The sequence below is a fragment of the Etheostoma spectabile genome, chromosome 4 (assembly GCF_008692095.1).
Source record: "Etheostoma spectabile isolate EspeVRDwgs_2016 chromosome 4, UIUC_Espe_1.0, whole genome shotgun sequence".
In the NCBI taxonomy this organism is placed as follows: domain Eukaryota; kingdom Metazoa; phylum Chordata; class Actinopteri; order Perciformes; family Percidae; genus Etheostoma; species Etheostoma spectabile.
The window spans coordinates 30,690,303-30,699,560 of NC_045736.1; the positions used below are offsets into that span (position 1 = coordinate 30,690,303).

A 9,258-nucleotide genomic window follows, 5' to 3' on the forward strand; every position below is an offset into this window, starting at 1 on the left:
TCCTTTGAAAGCCATGATGTCTCTCTCTCATGGACAGGCCAAATTCTTTAAAGATAAAGCAGAGAAAGCCCCTTATGACCTCATTCCATCTGAGCTTTCATTTTCTCAAAGGCAGAGCAGGATACCCAGGGCTTGCTTTACACCTGTCGCCATTTCTAGCCACTGTGGGACTGTAGGCAGGCTGGGGGAACTCATAATAATGTTAAAAAAAAACTCATAAAATGTTTACTGTTACATCCTTATTGTGTACTAAGGCTTCAATTAAATTGCAAGCAAATTGGAACTTTGAGATCTTTTGAGTTCCCACTGTTATTTTAGTATGTGATCAGATTGGATTTGTGTGTCCCTAGCTGTATAGATTGCTGTGGTAATGACGTAGGTGTCAGTGTAGCTACGCTGGTGAAAGGGCATTCTAACCCAGGAGCTTTAGAAATGGAGGTCAATCATTCCGTCAGGCCCCCAGGAAGTACGCTCAGTATTTTTGCAGCCAATTTTGTCCAGTGACTACTTGTGGTATTGCAACCAAATATCCCCTGGCGGCCCAAACAGGGTTTTTGCTGGGCAAGCAACTCCAATGAACTGAATAGGTGACATTTTGCGATCCGGTATCCAGTTAATATAATGCATCCGTGCATTCTGCCCTCAGAGCTGTTGTTCTCCATAGTGCTCTGCTAGTGGCAGTGGCAGATCTGCTCGGCCCTTCCATCCCTCTGGATTTGAGGCCGTTGGTGTGTGTCGCGTTGCGAGTAACGTTGAGCGTTTTTTGAGTTTCCTCATTGGCAAAATGCTCAGAGTTAATCTAAGTTGGACTTTTATTTTGAAAGGTAAAACCTAAAAAGAATAAAGCTGCACTGCCACTGACTAAAGAAGGAAGTAAATAAAGGCGTCTTGGTTCACGCTGGCTCGGACTACAGTGTTTTTATTTTATTATCTGCATAAATATAGGCAGAATTCTTAACACTTGGCTACACACGACTGACACAAAAGACTCTCTGAAGTCCGAATTGAGCGGCCAGAGCATCCGTACTGAGACGCATCTGTAGCTATCTGATTGGAATCACATTTCAAACCACCTCCAAATGTGGTTTGGATCCGTTTTGCAAAAACCGCATTTTTTTTTTTTTTTACTGTCCTGACTTTCTAAAATCAATCTGGATACAATCTGGATATGGGCCGTCTGAACAAGGCCTATGTGGACTGTACGTGGGCACATGGGGTTAAGTCCTCACAAAGGCGTACAGAGACACATGTCTACATGATAGTTCAGCTATACTGACTGCACCGGTTTCCCTGTGTGGGTGGAGTGAGGCATGTGATACGTGCGTTTTATTGCCAGAACCTCAAAACTTCCTGAACTGCCACGGGATAATATACTGGTTTGCTTACATTTTACAATGGTTGTCAGTGTTGTCGCCATTGCTATCAAGAATAATAAAGATGTCTTGCTTGTCTGGCTCAGGGACAACATAGGTCTGGCTGTCATTTTACATAATTAAAAGGAAGAACTGCCTTGCTGTACGCAGAGAGGGTTGTAAAACTTGATTTACAGAGACCAAACTGTAATATTGTTTTACACAAATCACTTCAAAAAATCAAACGCTGTAGGACGTTGATTTTACAACTGGGTTCGAAGAGAATTCTTAAAATAATATTTTCATATTCAAATATGCTGTAAAATAAAAGAGTGGAATAACACCAACTGCCTTAGCATTTCTGACCTAATATCACACTGTTACTTCACTGCATTTCTATTGTGTCTCAACGTATCACGTGTCAAGTTAGGATATATTTCATGAAGCCATACAGAGTAGTGAAAGCCAACTGCTGGTGCGGCGCTCTGCTGGATGTTACTGATCCACCGGCTAAGCCCATGAAGCCATGCATATATGTGTGTAAGACAATAGCTTCTGTAAAGCACCTCTTGCTGTTATAGTGAGAGGGAGAGGGAGCTCTGTTTCCACACCTGTTGCCCCGGGCCATGAGGGACAAGCTATCTCCATCGCTCCCACTCGTCACTTTCCAATGGACTGTGCTTTTGACAAGCTCAGCCATATCATCATAAAACTTCAGTGCCCACGCCGATAAGACCAAACTTATACCTGATTAAATCCAGGGGATTAGGGGACTTGTTTGCATTTCATTGCTCTCCAAGAGAGGGATATACTATCATGACTGCGAATGGAGATTTTTAGAAAGGAGCATGGAATTATCGGAAGTCAATGCAGAAAATATGAAAGTCCTCATAGATAAGCCTCCCAGTCAAACTAGATGTGAGGATTTTTGATTTGGAAGAAAAAACAACTGCCACAGAATCAGGCGGTACACCACATGGAACAGAGAGCATTATTGTAGTTTGATGTTTAGAACTACATTTTTACTCATTTTGACTAAGTGGGGATTTTAACTCTGCGTAGTTTGCAAGTGACCTTTTCTGGATTCCGCATACATGTTTTCAACTTTTTAGTCTGAAGTTCCCACTTGGTATTAAATCTGATTATGAACTATGGTTTGAGTGGATGTTTTGCTAAATCTAACATTATGCAAAGATGAAAGGAAGATGTGATGCCAACTGTCTTTGGAGTCGGTATGTGTGCGTAAGTTCTCTCTGTGTAAATTGGATCCAGAGCTGGCCAGAGAAAAGGAAAGCCAGCGTCTTTTTTGCTGCTTTGGTATTGATTGTAGGAATTAGCAGGGAGAAGACAACATGCCCTCAGGTTGGAAGAGATGAAGATATTCCAAATTATTGATGAACAACTTTGAAGTTGTATCACAGCACTGTTGAAGGCCAGCTCTGCAGTATATATATATGCTGCAATTTCTGGCTTCTTTCTTAGTGTAAAAAGACACAGCATGATGAAGTACAATTCAAACCATATTTAACACAAACCACAGGAGCATAAATAATTGAATAAAATCGGCAGTGGGTTTTTGAAATGCACCAGCAAATAAGTCGACAACATTTTTTCTCTCTTCTGGACTCGCTCTAAGAAGTCTAAATCTTGTGGTGGGGAAAGAAGTGAAGGAGACTGGGACTCTGGTTTTGGCTGACTTTAAGTGGGCCTGGCTTGCATGTGGCTAGGAGGAACCATTGCCCTGGCAAACCATGTGGAAATACTGTGCATCAAACAGCAACAGGGTCCATATAACACGTACTGTAGCTTCCAGCCTGGCACATGAACACAAGTTTATGATTGGTCATTCTTACTGCGTTTGTAGTGAACCAGAAAGTATAGATCATTTATGGAACAAAGAATGGAAGAAAATGGGAATTGTGAGTATTCAAATGTAGGGGTAACTATATAGAGTTTTTTTGTGGAAGCATGGTAAATATACGGAAAAAAAAAAGTAGTAGTACCTTCACAAAGACGTTTTATTCTTCAAACCTCTACTCATGTAGAGTTTAAAGTTGTAAAAAACACATCCAACTTTGCCGCTGGATTTATTTCCCCCCACTTCTAGGAGGGGGAAGGATTTAGCTGACTCTCTGGGGACCGGGCCGGCTCATTAATTGATCTTTAACCTTAGAGTGAGAAACTAAAACACTGGATATCAACAGAAAATCAGTTAACATGGGGGGCCTGAGCAAATTCACACATTAGCAGCACTCTTATATCTAACAAAAGAGAGGGCCATCACCCACACCTTGTCTTTGTCCCAAGGAAAATGTCCTAAAATGATACGCAATTATATTAAGACTTAAATAATAATTTAATAATTCTTTGTAAGCAGGTCATTGTGAAAGCAGAGCATGTCACTTACGCTGTTGTCACTGGACCCTGACACGGGGTAGACCGTCCAGCCCAGCTCCGCTGTGGCTGTAGTGGAGTCCATAAGTGTCTCTGTGGACAGGAGGAAGGAGAGACGGCGATCAGATAACATAACAGCAACATGAAAACATCGCTGCGGTTCAGAGGAAACCACAACTAATACAAATATTTTGAGTGGCAGAGGTTTGCTCTATAAATGGCAGGAAATTGAAATGTTCACTGAACATTCCTAGAGTCTAAGGTGATCCTCTGACAACCATGTCACAACTCCAATTAAAAACATATCAAACAAATAAAGAAAAAGACATATTTATCTATGTGTCATAGGAAACGTTTTGAAGATAAGCAGAAAGGCTACATATTTTTGATTATAATGAAGGGGTTGTGAACAGTTTTCAAAAGGATTTCTTTTGACTGATTATGATTTTTGAATTTTGTGCATTATTATATTATAACCTTATATTATTGTTGTTATTATTATTATTATTATTATTAATATAGTATATAACAAGACAGGACTTTTGAAATGATTAGTCAATTAATAAACTAGTCAGTCAGCAGGAAATCAACAACAGTTTCGATGATGGAATAATCTTTTAAATTGTTTGTTAAGCATGTTGTTTCGAGCGAGAATTTGCTGTTTTATAGGCCTATTATTATAAAATAAACATTTTAAATGGTGTAATATTGGTCAGACAAAAACAGCTGTTTTGAAGTTGCAATGGAGATTTTTCTGACATATAATTATAATATGATTAATAAAAAATAAAACTTTCAGAGTAATCAATGATAAGAAATTGTCATTATGCGCTAGGCTCCAACAAAGACCCACATTGATGCAATATGCGTGTGAAGGTAGAGAGGGCTAGCAGTTTCTTAAGAGGTCAGTCACATCCTGGTCAGCAGATCCTTCATCCCTATGACCTGCGGGGAAAACTACAGGCTGGAAAAGCAAATCTCGCCAGAGGAGGGGCCACCCTATACGCCACGGATTAGCTGGTGGACAGGAACACCTCTGGTAATTGGGGTCAAAGAGAATGTGACTCCTGTCAGTCATGAGGCCCTCTGTGGCACCCATTCCTCCAGTCTGACCCAAATGCCTGTCATACGCTTACTGACCCGTTCGTACTGCCACCTTCTTCTTACCCTCTGTGCCCATGCCCTCATTTCCATTCCTGACTTCATCTCTGCCTCCCTCTCTGTGCGTACCAGAGGGCAGGTCTAATGAATTCCCCTCGCTGATTAGGCCTGTGTTAGTCCAGTGGTCCAGTGTTTGAGCTGCAGCAGATGGAGAGAGCATTCATCAGGTTTGAGGCGTCAGCTGCAACTCTAAAATGCCACAGAGGGATTTAGAACCCCCCCCTCGACAAACACGGCTACTAAGCTTAGCATAAGTCACAGCCAGAGACTGGAAGACAGGTCTGGTGAACAATTGCATGCGGTGGTGGGCTCTCCGTTAATATTGTGGTATGAACTGATTGAGTTGGTGCTAATGAGTGTGGGCCCCTGGAAACATGAATGAAGGAAATCAAAGATAGAGGATCTATAGTTTCATCCCAAAGGATTTTGTTTAATGCTCCGGGCGTACGCAGCTCTGTACCAGATTGCAAGATATTTTAGAGACTCACAGTTGTTTCATAGCCCTGGATTTCCTCTGATTTATATTCCAACCAAAGCCACAGCATTTAATTAACAGGCTCCACACCGCATTGGTTTATTTCAGAGCCTTGTGCTGATCTCTGCGTCTCCCCGGTACTCACAAAGCATATCACTAGATTCCACATCCTTTTCAGTTATCACAAAGCCCAAATCGTATAATTAGGCAGATGAGGCTGCAATTGAGCAGCTATTGATAACCTTCTGTGTGACTCAGAGCCAAGCAGCCTACATGGGTGTTAGGCAGTGAAATAGCAATTATCCCCCATAATGATAACGATAATTAGTGGAGGAGTAGAGTGAGAATAATAAACCCCCTATGTGGTGGTTTAAGGAGTGTTAGCGAACAGGGGACGAGTTCCCCAGGAACGTTAACACAGACTGGGCGACACCCATCCTTCTCCTTCTCCTTCTCTTTTTTCTGCTGTAGCGGCTCATTCCCTCTGTTTCTACCTGCTTTCTCTTCCTGTCCACTACTCGCTCCCTCCCCCTCTCTCTTATGCTCTCAGAGTTTTCCCGACCGTTTTAAGTGTCACTGCCCGATGTGAGGCGAGTGTAGATTTGAGTCGCGCATGCTCAGATTTAAACGGTTTACGGCATAACTGAAATTTTTGAAATCCATTAAATAATAAACCTTTCCCATTACAAACAATAAAAGAAGATGGGAATCATTTCAGAACCGTTTTGCTATTTATGATTGTTTGATTGCTAGCGTTAGCTCAAAACACCGTTCCATTGTCAGCCTTTGTTGTGTTTGATGCTAACTTGTAGCCAGCAATGAACCAACTTGGTTATGTAGGTCCATATTTACTGTATTGACATTACAGAAGTCTCTCGTTAGCATCTTATATGCTACTTGTCGCAAAGTGACGCATGTGCAACTCACGGCACCGTGACGAGCTCTCCGCTCTGCTAAAGATAGGCATTCAAACAGCCGGGCAGGAACATCGAGAGCATCCAGTCAATCTATCAAAACCCACCCCGCAATATCGTATGTATTCTCTACAACACCATGGACGACGAGAGACTCATCTTGGAGGTGGAAAAACATAATAGACATTTGTATAAGGACAATGATGGAAAAGAGAAGGCATGGAGCTTAATTGCAGGAGTGCTTGGGGTGGAAGGTAGATCTAGCTAATAAACACTTGATTGTTCTGTAAAGTACAGGCAATAAAATCTGCAAGTCCGGCAGCAAGACGCTCCTCTTCTGAGACGCTCTGAGATACCACCTCAGCTGAATGAATGTAAAAATCAAAGGGGGAAGCATGGAAACTAACTAAATTACTTTCCTTACATCTAATGGTTCTAGTTAGACCCCAGTGGACTTCTTTAGCAAGTTTTGTCTTTAAGCTCTTTGGTTTTTGTTTATTTTTACTATCTGCTCTAGCTTTTCCAAGTTCATATGGTAATGATAATGGTTAAAAACCCCTGCCAAATACGTGCACCTAAGTCTTCCACAAACTAAGGGAAGACGCCGGCCCTCTCTTACTATCAGTGGCCCACAGCCTGGACACGCAAGTACGTCACCACGGAAGACTGATCACCTTTCTTCCTCCTGCTGTCTACACTTCAGTCCTGGCAGCCACACCGATTCATTACCCCCCGCGGAGCAGAGCAGCACATATCTCACCACTGTCAGCCAGCGCCTCGTTCACACAGTCTGAACCCCCAGCTGTGGCGGAGCATGGCTACTCAGCAAGACGCGTCGGCTATTAATCAGGAGGAGGACAGGGCGCGGAGCATTTCGCCTGAATACAACTGAAGGAATACCTTGTTTTTCTTTTTTCTTGTGGGGACCCGCATTTGAATGTTGTCACTCATGGGACCGCTGGCGATATGATCTGAGACAGAAGTTTAAATATGCAGACCCACTGTCCCACTGGCAACATCCACTGTACTTTAATAGACTGCAATGTGTACAATAGACAATACAAGTTGACTTAGTCACCTGTATAGCCTATTGTTTAAGCAAAGCCCTGTGAGGTTAAAACCAGGTGGCATTTCAAACTATTAGACTAGACTAAATAAGGATTTCACTGTAACTTTCTCATTGTTTCATTGTGAAAGAGTGTCTGAAGATTTCTTTTCTGAGACTTCTCAAGCTTTTGAAGGTGGACTTTGTGTGAGAAATGGATGAAGCACTTGGCCTGTAGGCCTTCATAGTTTTGGGGTTTGGAGACTTAAAAATAGGCATTTTCTGTGCAACTATGAGTCTTGATAACTTTATAAAAACATATGCTTTGGGAATCATTATTTTCAATGTTACTAAAAAAGAATAACATTAATACTCAAAATACTAATAAATATTGCAAGAAACATTGTTTATTTGCAATACTTAAAAAATAACTGCTGAAGATCTTATCATTTTTACTGTCTTATCAGCAGGGTACAAAATTGCAAAATTAAAACCATCCACCAAATATTCAAGTGGCTGGCAGATTTGGAAAATGTATTGCACATGCACTAACCATTTGGCTGTTGGACGAGAAAAGTTCATTTTGCACCCTGCTTAGAGGTCAGCAACTTATTTGCATTTTATTAAATTATTTTTGTTAAGTATGTTATGAGCTGTGCTCAATGAAAGGTTACTGCAGCTATGGTTATTAGTGTCTTCTTTCAGGACAATTGTTGTGTAACAAAATAAAATCTACCGTTTTCTTAGCCTGGCTCCGCCCTCCTACAAACTTCTGCTCAATTTGCATTTTCTTTGAGTCCTTATGACAGTACGTTGTCTGGGTATGAGGTGCATTTGCGGGGGGTTTCCGGACAATCTATACCTGTCCAATCAGCGAACAGAGGGAGTGGCTGAGAACGATGATGTTGAGGTCATGTTGAGCCATTATGGCGGCAGAGAAAGATGCGAGCGGAGCCGTTGGGTCCGTTGTGGCAACGCTGCCAAATATCCAGAAGTTAAATCCTGAGCCAGAACAATCTTTGCTGAGTTTTTTGTGGCCATGATGTTGTGGCCCTCCTCCATTAGAGGTGAAGGAGTTGTCCAAGGCAAACGCAGACGACACTACCAAACGTTAGCGATTGGTTATGGCAGATCCAGACTGGCTCTGGGCAGATCCAATAGTTTTAAACTTCAACAGGAAGCTAACACTTGTCAATGGACCGTGGCGAGACTCTCTGTATAAATGAAATGGACCAGAGTCTGGTAGGACTAGATTAGCGTTTTGTAGCATCCCATTAAAACTGATGAGTCTTACTTTTCTCCATGATTTATTTTAAAAAAGTCTTACTCATGCTTCATATGAAGTAAGATGTCTGGTGCAATGCGAAACCTGTTTGTAGTGGAATGGATTTGCACAACACCCGAGTGTGTGATGTTCAGACCAGTGCTCTAAGCTCTGATGACAAACTGCAGCCTCTCAATTCCCCACTTTCAGCGGCTGAGTGTCGCTGCATGATTTGTGTGGCAATGGGGAACGATGCATAAAAGTGTGTCTGTCTGAGCTCATGGGAAAATGGCCTTCGCACATGCGGTCAAAGGCAGCAGCACTACTTCACCGTCTACACCAACAAAGAAACTTGCATGCATTAAATACGAAACATGCATGTGCAAACCTTATTATATTTTCTAAAATTACAATACGACAATAGTGGATAATTAAAGCTCTCTGTAGTTTTTTTTTTTCCTTCCTTTCTCTTAACTTGATACCCAGGCCTGTGGAGGGGGCTATGAATATGCAATGAGACCTAGGAGTCTAAGAAAAGCCTGCTAGACAGAGAGTGCTTCCTCCAACACTTCCTGAGACTAAGGACAGAGTTTAGTGCTGATCTGAGAGAGAGCTCTCCAGTGAGAGGCTGTCTGAAGTGACAGGCGGGGGGG

At 42.0% G+C, this 9,258-nt stretch overlaps 1 protein-coding gene across 5 annotated transcripts in view; it reads right to left on the minus strand.

The window, feature by feature from the left end:
- Positions 1 to 9,258, minus strand: part of ephb2b (eph receptor B2b) — a 131,295-nt gene that overhangs the window by 73,633 nt on the left and 48,404 nt on the right. For all 5 annotated transcript variants that reach the window (XM_032513529.1, XM_032513527.1, XM_032513528.1 and 2 more), the window contains exon 2: positions 3,760 to 3,839. In XM_032513529.1, coding sequence (XP_032369420.1) covers positions 3,760 to 3,839 — 80 coding nt within the window. The remainder of the gene's footprint in view (positions 1 to 3,759; positions 3,840 to 9,258) is intronic.